The 15,507-nt window shown below is 41.1% G+C and overlaps 1 protein-coding gene across 26 annotated transcripts in view; it reads right to left on the bottom strand.

The window, feature by feature from the left end:
* The window catches only part of NFASC (neurofascin), a 351,530-nt gene that overhangs the window by 84,475 nt on the left and 251,548 nt on the right, over positions 1-15,507 (bottom strand). For 17 of the 26 annotated variants that reach the window (XM_060231340.1, XM_060231335.1, XM_060231339.1 and 14 more), the window contains 6 exons: positions 15,283-15,480; positions 13,242-13,312; positions 10,118-10,346; positions 5,854-5,969; positions 3,636-3,840; positions 124-246 (listed from right to left, as the gene is read on the bottom strand). In XM_060231340.1, coding sequence (XP_060087323.1) covers positions 124-246; positions 3,636-3,840; positions 5,854-5,969; positions 10,118-10,346; positions 13,242-13,312; positions 15,283-15,480 — 942 coding nt within the window. Of the gene's footprint in view, positions 1-123; positions 247-3,635; positions 3,841-5,853; positions 5,970-10,102; positions 10,347-13,241; positions 13,313-15,282; positions 15,481-15,507 lie in introns of all 26 variants that reach the window. The other 9 variants (XM_060231347.1, XM_060231357.1, XM_060231345.1 and 6 more) reach the window with 3 other exon arrangements.

Here is a 15,507-nt window from a genome sequence, read left to right on the forward strand (position 1 = left end):
AATACCACTGCACTAGGATAGGCTATTCAACTCTCTGATTACATTCAGATTAAAGATCATAAAAACAAAACAAAAATGACAAAATAACAAACAAAATTTCCATAAAATGAGTATGGAACATACAGGCTTGGTATCTAAGGGTGTATCCAATAAGAATGCCATTAGGATGTTCAGGATGTTCCCATTCCAAAGTGATGGTATCCACGTTTGGCTGGCGGATTTTGAAATACCTTGGGGCACTGGGTACTTAGGGGAAAGGTAAGGGCAAGAAAGAAAAAGGAGAAGAAATCATAAGATAACATTGCTTATATGCACACTGTTCAAAATGATATGCACACAGAAAGTTTGGAGTTGGCAGAATGGGAAGCCACGTGGTTTAACACAGTCATGATCATATGCAGTAATAGACATGTATGCCAATTTTTGATAGCTCTGTGTTTGCATAGAAATCCCTTGGATTTAATCTATGTGAAGAGAGGATGTGTTGCTGCCCTCTGTTGGCTAAACGACTTAACTGTATCAGATAGTTTATGCCAGAGCTCTCTCAGTTCCGCAGGGCCTGCAAAACAGCACTCTTCAGGCATGCATTTTCATAATAGCAACACCTGCAGCAACAGGACAGGCCCATAAACTACTACCAATGGTTCTATCTCATCATGCTATGGTGGTCCAGGGACCTCTTAGAACATCTAATATTGACCATCTAGCTACTTACCACCATTAGAATTCTAATCGTTGTCTAAAACTACTGTACTAGCACTCGTGGATGTTTTAATAATTGTTCTTATGTTTTTACTGTTGTTTTATCTTGTTTGGTCATGTTAATCTGATTGCGTGACCCTTAATCTGTGAGCTGCCCTTTGCCTGCCTTTGGCGGGGAGGGCGGGATATAAAATAAATAAAGGAAATAGTTTATCATTTGATGTAGTAGTTTACATGAGAATCAAAAGCTTTTTAGTGCATTTTGCAAAACTATTCAGATAAGGTACTGTGTAGATGGATTTTATCACACCATCCTTAAAGGTGGCACCCCAATCTTCCATTTCCTTTCATCAAAGAAAATGCTGCATGTGTCTCATAACCAACAATGTTCCCTAGCCTCACAATACAGAAATATACTGGAACACCTTTCACAGTATTCTTAATTTTCATCAACAGAGATTGCATTATTTTCACGATATGTTTGCTGCAATCAAAGCTAGTCACTTGAAGTCCCAATTGTTTTGATGAGAGTGATAAGCCTGAGTGGCACACAAGGTAGTGTAACATAACAGAGGAGACTGCAGCTGCTGAGTGGGGAAGGGTTCCATATGCAATGATGCTGGATCAGTATCATGTCAGTACAGAACAGACTGACCACACAGTGCACACTGTTAAGGGGCATGGAATGGACTTCTTTCTCCTTATACCCTCAACCAGGGGCTGCAGCCTTTTCCCCATCCATCACATATTTATCCTGCCTTTCTTCCGAGATGCTCAAGGTGGTATTACATTTTTTCAGCAACCCAGTGAGGTGGTGTAGATTGAAAGAGAATGACTAGGTCACCCAGTGAGCTTCAAGACTGACCAGGGATTTGAGCCCAGGCCTCCTCACTTCTAGTATGACCTGCACTACTTTTACCTGTTGTATGCTTTTGTGAGCTGCTACAGGATCCAAGTGTTTGCTTTAATACTATCCTATTAAAATCAACAAAGCTTAAAAGTACTGAATTTTGGCTTGGATAGCAAGTGTTTTTAGGGGGGGAAGGGTTCAGAAATTGAAAGGAGACCCAGGACTGCTTTGTCAAAAGTCGTTACATTACTGATATGTCCTCCGAAGTTTTTCTTCCCAGAATCTGGGTGGTTTTCTATATCTGCAAGCAGTACACAGAGTGCTGTACTCATCCTGTAATATGCACTTAAGAAACAAACTGGTTCTGATTGTGTTGCTGCCCTGGGATTTACAGCAGTAACTGGTTCTTTATACTCATCACAATTAAGCAGACATAGTTTAAAATCCCTCCAGAAGCTGTTGCTGGCCACTTTCACACTGAAACTGAAAGAACCCACTAGTTCATCTGTGCATAGGACTAGGATACAGTAGAAAAGAAAAGTAACAACAGACTCGGTTTAAACTTTTGTCAAACAGGAGTGATGCAAGAATCGACTCAGTGGCTGTGGAAAAATCAAACAATTCAATTTAGGGCATGAACATGTCTGTTGGTCTGTAATTAAGATCAGAACTCTGCAAGGAGGAGAGGGGATGTAATCCTTCAGCCCCCCCACCCCCAGTTTTGCTAGTCAAAACCAAGCTCTACATGCCATTATTAGCATTTTAGCTTCAAAAAGAAGATGAAGCCAAACCAGGATTTCACTGTTTGGAAGATAAAATCTAGAAGAAATTCCTGGTAAGAAGGTACTAGTATGAAAACTACGGTATGTCTATTGCGCAATTCTGTCATTTCTCAATTCCCTACAACCATTATAGACCCTGTTGTTCATCAGCTTAGTACAATCCATTAAAATGATACAGCGACCAGAAACACTAAAGAAGCTTTAATTGCCGGTTATGAGAAATGATGAAAAGCTATTGATCCAGCTATCAAAGCAACCGGAAGTGGTAGTCTCCACTCTACAATAAAATCCAGAGTTCATCCTTTAACATGTTAAGACTAAGTTGGATCATGAAGAGATTTAGGCAACAATTTCAATACAGAGTACTTCTTGGATACGGGGATGGTATTCATTTCATAGAAAGGAGAACACATGCAAAATGATTTGTCAGAGAGAAGATAAAGAGAACAAGCAATAGCAACAAATAAATAAAAATCTGCTACCAAAGGGTCATTCTGCCTTTCCTAGGCTGATAGCAGACGGCCGCTTTGGGGTTGCTTGAAGCCGCCCCAATTACAGTTGGCTGGAAATAGAGCACCCTGGAGCTTCTGGATGGCGTTTGCAGAAAGGTGCGGGCTGTGGGTGCCACGGGAGCATCTGTAACGCTCATGTGGAACTGTTTGCGGCTCCCTGGGCCCTCTTCAGGCACCTCCGAGCCTTCCAGATGGTCGGAAGCCGCCTTGGAGGTGCCCCAGCAAAAAGGTACCACTTCTGACGTGGTGCCTTTTTGAGGCGGTTGGAGCGGCTCAGAGGATGGGGTGAATATGGGATTGGGACGCCCCCCCAGATGTTTGCGTGCAGAGGGGTTTTTTGGGGTCGCCTCCTGAGGCATCCCTGGGTCAGCCCGAAGTGGCGGTCTGTTAGCAACCCTAGTGTATTTTCAGTTATTTCCATTTCTAATGAATTCATTTACCTATTACAATCCATTATCCCTTATGGTGAGTGTCTGTGTAGCCTGATCTATGAAGTTTTATGCTATATCCTCTTTGTATAATCCACTCTTTATGCTCATTCATAACTCAGAAGGACATAGAACACTGGCAGGAGAAGACAAACTAGGCATTTCTAGTGCATTAGGAAACTAGGACACCTATGCCAAAATGCTGGAAATTTTAAAGAGGTCTTTATCATAATCAGCAGCCCTCTCCTCAGAGTCCAGGGAAATTTAAAACTCTAAGGGTCAAGAGAGCTCTAGTACAACTTTGTGTTTCACACACAATGTAAACTGTGCAAAACCTTCAAAAAGTTATGCAGAAACCTACCTCCTTCAGGCGTTGTGAACTCCTTAATTTCACTCCGAGGCCCATCTCCTCTCCCGTTGACTACAACCATCTCCAGTTTGTAGTTGCTGTAAGGAAACAGCCGGGACACTATGCCCCGAGTTCGGTCTCCAATAAAACTCTCAGACTGCCTTTTCTTGGAGACCCACAGATTCTTCAGCAAACTACTGTCTCTCCAGAAATAGGCCTTCAAGAAACATGTAAGGCAAGTGAAACTTTTCCCTGTTTGAATGTTACTGGATTTCAAGAACAAATTCACTGCATGCATTTGCTTCTTTTACACAAGGAATGTTAGTTCACACTTGCCAACTATTCCATGAAGTGAGGTGGAAGTCAGTATTGTTTATTATTTTACAGATGGGAAAACTGAGGTAATGCAGGGGGTTAATGAGCTGGCCAAAACCAAACCGGCCAGAAGGGACCAGGCTCTCACGATTCACACTGTACTTTTCCAGCTCCGTGACCATTAAGAGACTTCATTCCAGAGATGTTTAAGACCAATTGGTGTCTAAGAACAGGCAAACAGGGAGCTTTATATCCTATGAAACAAAGTTGGCATATCTCAGAAACATGAACACTTGTCAGATGGGATGTTCCCTCTAACCTGCAGAGCCTTGTGAGCAAAAATTCTACTTTGTGAGCTACTGGTATTAAAGTTGTGAGCTACTGGCGTTAAAGTTGTGAGCTACAATATAAACTATTGCGCTCTGGGGCCATTTTCCTGAGTTAAGACAAAAATGTGTGAGCTGGAGTCTAAAAATCTGTGAGCTAGCTCACACTAACTTAGCTTAGAGGGAAAACTGGGTAGAATACATTTTTGCTGAAGTGTTAACTATTTGCTGCTTGTTTGTTTGTTTTTCTTATGAACATATGAAGCTGCCTTATACTGAATCAGACCTTTGGTCCATCCAAGTCAGTATTGTCTTCTCAGACTGGCAGCGGCTCTCCAGGGTCTCAAGCTGAGGTTTTTCATGCCTATTTGCCTGGACCCTTTTTTAGTTGGAGATGCCGGGTATTGAACCTGGGACCTTCTGCTCACCAAGCAGATGCTCTACCACTGAGCCACCGTCCCTCCTTTAGTAACAATTTTCTTTTTAGTAACAATTTCTAGACTTTGGTATCTATCCTGCAACAACATTTTTGGAAAGGGATGGGAGAAAGAGAGAGAGAGCATGATCTCAAGCACAGAAAATACTTAGTGTTCTTTCGTTGTTGTTTTTAAACTACCTTTTTAAAATGTAACAAGGCAATAACGGAACAGTGGTACACAGATTAATAAAAATGACAAATATACACTAGGAATGACGCAGTAGTCAGGGGAAGTGTCTGAAAAGTTACTTTTCTTATCCACAGTGAAAATTTGTGATGGAGGAAACCAGCTTAATACTGATAGAAAGACGGGCTTTATAAATCAGCAACTACTCAGAACTGCCCTTGGCAAGTGACTTATCATTGACTAGATGAAGTCACAACCAAGCAATGTTATATGTATTTCAATATGATTGCTCTGAATATTATAGGGGTTTTTTTCTAAGAGAAAGAAAAATTTTAAAGGTTGCGTAAAAAACTTCAGCCCCATAAAATCTAAATTACAATTAACATGGAGAGATGAGTATTATACTTTATGAAACAAAGAAAATTTTGAGCTATCTATTCCAGAATAAATTAAAGCTAATCATTTTGAATCAGTAAGAAATCAAGTATCATTCAAAATACTGAACAGAGAAAAAATGAGACCAAACTGTTTCATTAGAAATTTTTGAGTAAAAATGCTATAATTGATAAAGATTTGCCCCTGTAGTGAAAAACAGCATTTTACAAGCTGGTTTGCCTGTCATGACTTTCCTTCCAAAACCTCAACATAGAGAATTTACAATGAAGAAGTTACCAAAAGCACAACAGTTTAAAATTGTCTACAACAGGAACTGACCTCCTTTGAACTCCAGTGGGAGAAAATATATGCCCTGTTCACAAGAAACTTTGTTTTATCCAGATCTTAAAAATACAAGGTTCAGATATTTATGGAGGTTTTTCTGCAGCTGTAAATATTTGGCTGTATAATATGGGTCTTCAGCTTCGTGTAGCAGTTTCTGGATTTTTTGTGTCATCCCCATTGTATAAAGCCCATGTGACTAGTTATCATTAGTGTCAGGGTTAGCCATATTAATAATCAAAATTATCTAGTTTGAACTGTGCTCACTCTGTACTCCTTAAGCTGTCCCTGGATGGTATCCGGGTACACTCTAGTCCACTGCAGGCTGATTGCCGTACTGTTTAAAACTCTGAGTCTAACATCTGTGGGAGCAGCCTTGGGATCTAATTCATCAGGAATAAAGTAAAGCAGAGATTAAGAAAACACATACATTTGAAGAAAGGCTTCATTCCATCTTGAAAATATCATAGGGTTTGGCCTAAAGCAAAAAATAGCTTGCTCCTAATGTTGTCCCAGCATCTCAAGAAACTATATGCGAAAGTACATCTGCTGCCATCTTGTGGAAAGAAGAAGCAATCTCACCTACACAAATATTGCATGTCAACATCTACCCTACACTACTGTCATTCCTGTCTTTCTCTTCTTCCCACCCTGTTCCAAATTAAAGATACAATGTCCTCAGCAGATTTTCACAGCTAACCCAACAGGCACTACAGACAGATAAGACTAGCAGCCTAAAAAAGAAAGAAAAAACACTCATAACTCAGCTATGTTTAATCCCTAACACGTTCCTGCTATATTCTTAACACCATTTCCATGATATCATGCAAGTATTTTACAATTCAAAGTCCTCAGTAAGAGGACCAGAAGAATGAGAAACATCCACCCTTTTTAAAAATTCACAACAGACCCATGCAGCAGAAATTTAGCTGAATTGCCTCCTAGTGATATGCTCATTAATTAATAATTATAACTATTAACACAGATCAGGGCTTTTTTTGTAGAAAAAAACCCAGCAGGAACACATTTGCATATTAGGCCACACCACTTGACATTAAGCCAGCTTGAACTGCATTCCTGTGTGTTCCTGCTAACCCCCCCCCCTCCACACCCGCTGACAGAGTAAAGTAGCATTTTCCCCACAAAATGAAGCAACACATTTATTCACACAGTTGCTTTTAACTTAAGAGTACAAATGGAAATACGAGCTGTATGATTTTGTTACTTTTGCCCCAGGGAAAGAGTTTCTATTGCCAGTTAACAGGAAAAGAGGCCCTCAAAGCATTTTAAAGTGCCATTGGACTCATATTCTCCTGCTACAGTAAGGAATGATCAAGCATCCCAGTGTCTTAACAGTAAGGCAGAACATAACACTGTGGATTACCTTGGGAAGCCATTTCCTCATTTTGCACTGTGACTCAGATAGAGTCAGATAGAAATTTTGAGAGGGTAGTGTGAAAGAGGCATCATTGTCTATTATATATACCCTCATTTCTTTGGGAACTTGTTGCCTTTTGTCTATCAGAGATGTCAGCAGGATGAATGTCCAGGCCATGAGCAACAAAGTCAGTTCTAGACTACTCCCTAGTAGCAAACTCTCCCTAGTGGAAGAAAGAGGAAAGGTGATTTCAGCCCCATCACCATGCATTTTGACTATGAGACTCCCATGAACCCCAGCATCAGTTTTTTTGAGGTTTCAGAAGAATGCTTGGGGAAAAGGGATTCAAGAAAAATCTACTCTCTGATGGGTGCTTCAGTGCCCCCATTGTGTGCTTCCAGTCTAAATAATGCATGAAGTCATTAATATGGCTTGAGAAGAGGGAGGGTTTTACTTATGAAAATTTGAATGCCTCATTATCTTCTATGCTGCAAGGCTCAGTGGTGTTATCCATGCTGAAATGTCTTGAAGTCTAACTTTGACTATTGTAAATTATTGGAAAGAATCATTGCATTTTGACTTCATTTTGTTGTTGTTCTAAGAACATAAGAGAAGCCATGTTGGATCAGGCCAACGGCCCATCCAGTCCAACACTCTGTGTCACACAGTGGCAAAAATTTTTATATATACACACACACTGTGGCTAATAGCCACTGATGGACCTCTGCTCCATATTTTTATCTAACCCCCTCTTGAAGGTGGCCATGCTTGTGGCCGCCACCACCTCCTGTGGCAGTGAATTCCACATGTTAATCACCCTTTGGGTGAAGAAGTACTTCCTTTTATCCGTTTTAACCTGTCTGAATATATCCTCCTTTAAATCAGAAACAGCAAGAAGCCACCAAGATTTGGCTGCCGACAACCAGACTGTTCTTGAGAACTGAGTCTTGCAGAATGACATGCATATCTGGGTGGTCAGGAAAAACTGACATGTATGCAATTTCCCAGGGGATGAGCTACAGTGCTTGGGATGGTGGCGTTAGCAACAGCAATGGGTGCAAAGAATTTCCTATGATCGTGCCCCATGTGATGCAGATACGTAAGGGAAGACTGAGAAATTTCTTTGCAGTTACATTCCCTGCATCCAGGGCTCAATGGGAGGTGAAGGGTGAGAACAGCAAAGGGTAGAAAAATTAAAAATATATATAAAATTTGCAAAATGTAGGAACTGGATCATTGCGTGAATAATACTTCACAGGGAACACATATAAGACGTTTTTATTTTTAAAAACCAGAAGACATGATGCTGTATTGTATTATACAAAAGGTGTTCTTCAGTCTAAGACGGGACAAGTTTGCTGTTCATTCCATCAAACTAACTAACAACAAATTTTATCAATTAGGCAAAATTTCACCAAGATTCACCAAAATTCCAGTGTCCATACTGATTTCCTAGAACCTCTGGAACACCATTCAAGGAGTTGCTTTTGACATACTCATGTTTAAGAAATGTTCTGCTTTTTTACATCTTGCTGCAATCTCTAAATTCCCTGAAGAATATCACAGGAAAAAAAATCATTCATGTACCAGGTTCCTATTGCACTGATGGGCAAAATAACGTTTTCAATTACTCCTTTATAAGTGAGCCCTCCAGCAGAGTTCCTGTCTATTGGACCTTATTCAAATCTCACCAATGTACAAACATCTTTCAGAAGCATTCATGATCCTTCATCTCAGCTGCCATTCAATGGCCAAGCTACCCACTGTGTCCTTAGTCTGGTGATGAGAGGAGGAGAAATGGAGGAGGCTGGAGAACTCGGCAGTACTCTCACAATTTTCTGTCCTTACGGCCCCAAGATCAGACTACAGACACCATCACCATTCTTCCTCATTGGAATAGCTACAATGACCATGCTTATCATCACAGAATCATATAGATTAACAGTATATAACTAATACTTTTTCTTGAGAATGCAGCAAAATAAATAATGCCTTACAAATCTCATACCACTGGATTAAGTGAACAAGAATACAGACTGAGGAAAATGAATGACCTCTTGCTATTCACAATTTAGCCAAAACAAAATGCTGTTATGTCCCACTGATTTCTAAGAAAAGATTTAAGAACATGCTTGCTTCTCTCATTGAAATCAATGGAACTTAAAAGTGCTTTAATTTGCAGCCTAACGATAACCAAAGGACTAAGAGCAACAGAAAGAAGTTACACACTAACACACATATGCAAACTATGGGAAAGTGGCACATGTACTTGTATTCCAGAAGGAGTATAAATTTTAAGTGCCAAAGTATTAAAAATTATGCAGCCTTGGTCTTGCAGAGCCATTCATCAACAGGCAGGCTGTGGATCACTGGTCAACCTGGGGGTCCATGCAGATGGACCAATCAGGTCATTTGTTTTCATATGATTTGGGGGTTGGACCTGGATAGTGGGAGAGGGGGGCAGAGGGAGTCTTTGTTTGGGAGCTCCTGGGGCTTGTGGCAGCCCAGAATTTAATGCTGTCTCCCAAAATGACAGGCAGAAAACTAGATTAATTAATTTGGCAATTAAGCTTGTGCTAAAATTTAGATGGTAAAGAAAAATTGTCCAAACATTTTGAATTCTCAAAGACTGTGGATCAAAGATACTGGGTTTATTGCATTTGTGTTCCACCCTTCCTCCAAGGGGCTCAGGAAGTCTTTCCATGTTATCCTTAAAACAACTGGGCTGAGTAAAAAACCGAAAGCCACCCCATTTGTCCATTAATTTATCTGTGTACTGATACTGGTTGTTCAAGTACCTACTTATCTGTGTAAGTTACACAGGCAGTGAAACCAAAGACCATGGCTAACTCATTAGATGTCTCTGAGGTTCAGTGCTATATTCATAGGGTGGACATAGTTCTTTTGCTTAGCCTTAATATCGGCATTATTCTACAAAATGTATTTCTTTATCCAATCTCAACATGCTGCCCCAGTGGTATAGGAACATTTACTACAGAAGAAAAACGACACTGGAATTCAATGCTTTGCTGAAAAATGAGCTGGTTATGAAAAAACTTGAATGGCAAGGAAGCCCCTTAACACTGGCAAACGTGAAGAAGTGACGCAGACCCGTCTGTGTACCCAAATCTCTTTAACTAAGAGAATACTCACAATCTTCCCCTGAGTAGCCAATGACAACATCAGGTTCTGGAGCCCTTCCAAACTCATTTTCTGCCTGCACTTTGATCTCGTAGGGCACATAGGTAGGTGTCTGGGTAACAGTGTACTTGCTGACATCACCGTTGACAGTTACATTGCTCCAGCTCTCTCGTGTGTCCTTTCTCCTCCATTTCACAATATATTTGAGTTTGGGGCCATAAGCTTGAGTTGCATTTAGTGGCTTAATGAATTTTTAAAAAGAAAATGAAGAGAAAATGGTTACCTTTGTCAACTTCATAGTACAGCAGCTATATAACACCCCATCTCTCCCCTTTGCCGTTTAAAACTGGACAAGAAGTTGCAAGATCCACCATCAGATCTTCTCACTGTTTTTAAAGCTAAGCCATCTCCACAGGCAAAAATGCAAAACTACATGCTGAATATCACTATCTTCTTTCTGTCCTTCCACGGCCAACAGTAGTGCATGCCAGACCATATCAAAAGGCATAAACCATGCAGGGGTAGAACATTAAAGCCCCTCTCCCTGATCCAAGTTGGGAACATCTAGGGCTGCAATTTACCCTTAAAATGCTGGGAAGGCCTCATTGCAGCTCTCCTGGTGTCATGTTCAGTTTCACCTTAGCACTCCCACACATTCATGAACAGAGAACACAGAAACAACCAAGAGTCCTATCGCATCTCAGAGATAAACAAGCATATTGTGGCTTAAGCTTTTCTGGACCAGGTTAAACTTAGGTAGACAAATAAAACATTATCTTCATATGGCTGCTATATGCACGCACATGGATACTGAAAAAAAATGACAAACAAGCTTTCAAGATCCTCAGAACTCTTCTTCTATACAAAAAGCGAAACTGGAGTGCAGGGAGGGGAGAATAATGTTTTAGGACATGATGGAAAAGGCCCAAGTCTGCAGCAGGTAGCAGTTTTACAAAAGAACACAAGACGACTTACAGTTCTAAGTAAATTAAAGGTGCTAACACCATCTAACCTGCTGTTGTTCCACTGAAACACTATTATGAGTTTTGGGGCTTTTCCACCACATTTTAAGCGATCTCTCATAATCACATTCCTTTCCCCTTTTGCTTTTTGTATTCACTCAAAAGCATTTCATGACATTTTCATTTATCCTAAGAAATTTTTGTATGTTACTGCTATTTTGGATTAACAACAGATCTGTCAGATGCCTAAAGATGTCCTAACTTAAGATAAATGCTCTACAGAGAAAAAGGTTTAAGGGCCAGATCAAGATATTTTTTGAGTGGGGACAAACCCAAAAAAATGGCTTCCCAACTCAAAAAATGGGAGGCAGGCAATCTCCCTCCCCCCAGTGGGGTGTTTTTATGGGAAGAGAAGCCAGGGGCTGCCTTTGCAGCCTCCGTGCCTTGTGAGGAGACTGCAAAGGCAGGCAATCTGCCTCCCCCTCCCCATTTCAACACCCCGTCGAGGTGTTTATATGGGAAGGGAAGCCGCAGGGCTTGCCTTTGATGCTGCCCCGCCTCAAGGAGAGACAGCAAAGGCAAGCAAGCTGCTTCCCCCTCCCCATTTAAACACACCATCTGCCAACCCCCCATCCCATTTAAACACCCCATTTAAACACACCGCCCCGCCTTGCGGGGAGACAGTAAAGGCAAGTGATCTGCCTCCCCCCATTTAAGTACATCAGCGGGGTGTTTAAACTGGAGGAGCCACAGGGCTGCTTTTGCTGCCTCTCCACCTTGCTGAGAGGTGACAAAATCTGCAGATCTTTCTCCCTGCTCCAGCCTGCCCTGGGGGAGGGTGCCCAATACAGTGCCCCCCACCCCCAGCAGCACCTGGGGCTAGTGCTCCCTCTGACCCCCCCCCCCCCCCCCGATCTGGCCCTTGTTTAAGTAGAGTATGCTTGAAAATGTCAAAAGTGTAAGCCAGTATATAGGTCACATATCTAGGTGGAGAAAAATATATACAAGATTATGGGTGTGCAACTTTTTTTCTCAGTAGCTTTTTGTTTGGGTCTATTGGACCTGAAAAAAATTAGGGATTCCTCAGGAAAAAAACTTGGATCCCCATACCCATTAAGTATTTGGATCTGGATTTTTTCCCACACCCAGGTCCAGTAGACCCAAATTGAAAAATACAGAGGAAAAAAGCAGCAGAAAAACCTGCAAAAAACCAGCAGAGAGGTGGCTCAGCTGGGGCTCTTTTGGGCTGTCTCTTTTAACTGGAATGCCGAAAAGAGCTCACAAAGGAGCTGATCCTGTGGGGAGAACTCTCCCCACAGGCTCAGCTGGGACACTGCTGGGCATCCCAGTTTAAATCAGGCTGCCCAAAAGGGCCAGGAAGGGAGCTGATCCTGCAGAGAGAACTCTCCTCACAGGCTTGACAGCCCAGTTTAAACTGGACTCCCAACAGAGCTTGCCAAGCAACAAATCCTGCAGGAAGAGTTCTTCCTGCAGGCTTGGCTGGGGCTTTCTTTGGCTGTTCAGTCAAATGGCTCACAAATGACCCAATCCTGCAGGGAGAACTCTCCTCAGGCTCTGCTGAGGCTCTCTTCAGCTGTTCAGTCCGACAGCCCAAAAGATCCCCAGCTGAACTGGTAGAATGTCCCCATTTGATTGTTTTGTGCAGTCCCTTTAAACAACCCTGTTTAAAGGGATGGCAGAATAAAACACAAAAACAGCTGAGTGGCAGAAACAATCTGCTCTAGCCCCTCAGTTTGCTGGTAATTCACAAATATATCTGGGATTTTTTGGGGGGGATTTTTTCCAGTTCTCCCACAAAATCCTGTATACATTTGGGATGCCAAAATATACTCAAAAATATTGATAAGGTGTTTTTCAGGAGCGATATACCTGAATGCACATCCTTAAACAAGATGAGAATAAACTGATCAATTTTATAGACTTACTGTAGTGCTTTGCATTCCATGACATTTCTGTTTGTTTGAAACACTGCCCACCCCATACATACAGAATAACTCTTTGTACATCAGATAAAGTAGACTCTAGTCCATCACAGCATAGGCCACAATGTTTATTTTGTTTTGTGTCCCATGAGAGATCCTATGTTGTTCTTGCTATACTTATGAGAGAAAAGTATGCATCATAATTGAGGAGACACTACAATGTTGGCTCACCATCCATGATATAACCATGTTATTTTTTGATGTTCCTGCTCCTTGAATACCCGTGGGGTTAATTTCTGGACCTGAAATCAATAAACACAAATTTTGTTTTAGATCACTGATTTCAAGAAGTATACCATGCTGCATCACTAAAAACCTGTGTCTCCTTTATTATAGAAAGGAAATCAAAAGCAGAAAAGTGACACAAGAGTCCTTCTGGAAGACTGCAGAATCTACATAAGTGATGAACAAAAAGACCCCAAATTGAATGGCAGAATTATTCAGAGGCCAGAAACAAATCTATGGATATGGTTTCTAAAGAAAGAAAAGATAACAAGGGCATTTTTGTATGGCTAAAGGCTATTTGTAAAGTAAATCTTTTAATTAGCAATGGCACTCACATCAATAATATCCAGATGCAAAGCAGATAAGACTACCCATAGTGCAAGATGGTTTATGAATCAACCAAATTAAAATATTTATAAAATAGATTTTACAATGTTTGTGCAGCTACAAAAGAGTAACAGTAGCATTAAAGGTTCAGGATGAAAGAAAGAAATAAGGTCACTTGAAATGTGCAAGAGCCTTCTTGAAGCTGACATTTCACCCTTGAGGTTCTGCAGAAGAATAACTGCATCTACCGAAAAGTGAAATGATAACTTCAACACTTTATTAATTTGGGAAAAGAAGAATATTGCTTCAATATCATCTGTACCCCTCCCCCTGGCACCAGCCTGCCATTCCTAAACCTCAAACTCCAAAACCACTCTCAGATATCATAATCATGCTCTCAAGAAATCCTGTCTTTGAAGGCTAGTTTTAGACATAAAGCAAAAAAAAATAATTTGGCATTATGTGAATGAGCCTTGGTTCTCACATTGCCTCCTTACCCCATTCTACCTATACTCATTATTTAAGACTAGCAAGCTGTGGTTTGCTTTGGTTCTCCAAAGTAGAAATCAGAAGTTCTGGCTTGACTGCGGTCTCCAATTACGGTTTCAGGGCAAATAAAACCTATAATTTGCCAGATTAGGAGTGTTGCAAACTATGGTCTGCTTTGAAAGTGAATGCTTGGAAGAAAGAGAAAGTGGGAGAACACAAATCCAAGGTTCAGTTGTGGTTTGGCTTTTCATATCAACAGAGCCTGAAATTTCTTTGATTTACAAAATGGGGCGGTTCAGAGATAATATTGCTTCTGCATCTTGTTCTGTGAACTCTTTACATACACATTAAATCTCAACTTTGTATTAATAGGCATTATTAATAAATGAAAATGGAAATCTTGATTCTTGTGAAGTTGCAACCTAGATTTCCATTTATCCTGAAGATGCACTGTCATTTTGCTATAAAAATAATTACACACATAAATATTTACACTGGCATCAGATTACATCATTTGCAAAACATAATGCTCAAGCGAGGTAGAAATTCCAAGGCAACTAATCAGTGTAGTCCTAATGCCTGTTAGTAAACTGCTTAGGATAACAACTAAGCCTTACACCAGTGTAACTCAGATACAAGAGTTTATTTGTAGGTACACTAGTGTAAGGACCAGAAATGGGAAGTGCTGGGGGCAGTCAGTATCTTCCCTCAGTGCAGCAGCTGTTGGGCAACAGTTTTTTAAACACACACACACACAAGGAGAGCACAAACTGGCTTAGAATAATGCCATGGGGGTGGTGGGAGGAAGGGCTCCTGCTACTCCCAAGCCATTTTCCTACATGAAAACCATGCTGTGGGGAGTTACTTCCCCTATTTTACTGGCCCAGGTGAAGGGATACCTCACATGGAGCAGCAAAATCTGTGAAATAAATTCCCCCTCTGCACAGCTTTTTGTGTAGGAAAATAGCTTGGGGGGAGGGCAGGGAGCTATGCACACTGTGTAGTATTCCACTGATGGGTTAATACTATCCCCACATGCCCCAACATTACACCTTTACATCTAGAAGATTCTAAATATTGCTCTGTATGCCTGCAGGAGCCTTATGTGCCTGCCCAGAGACCATAAAGAAGGGGATCTTTGTGCTCCAAATGCATCCTGGACAGCACTTACGTGCTCCGTTTGTTTGGTATCGCTCAGAAGGCAAGCTGGGATAACTGCTTCCTACTTCATTCACAGCTATTACTCGAAACTGGTAATTGACATAAGGTGCAAGGCGCAGGACAGCAGAGTTCACACTTCCTGGATAACGGGAATGGTTGTGCCAAACTCCTGGTTGGAATTTATCCTCTTCAAATTCCACAATGTAATCTAGAGGACAAAATTAGGGAGGGCTAG

The sequence above is a fragment of the Heteronotia binoei genome, chromosome 2 (assembly GCF_032191835.1).
Source record: "Heteronotia binoei isolate CCM8104 ecotype False Entrance Well chromosome 2, APGP_CSIRO_Hbin_v1, whole genome shotgun sequence".
Lineage (NCBI taxonomy): Eukaryota > Metazoa > Chordata > Lepidosauria > Squamata > Gekkonidae > Heteronotia > Heteronotia binoei.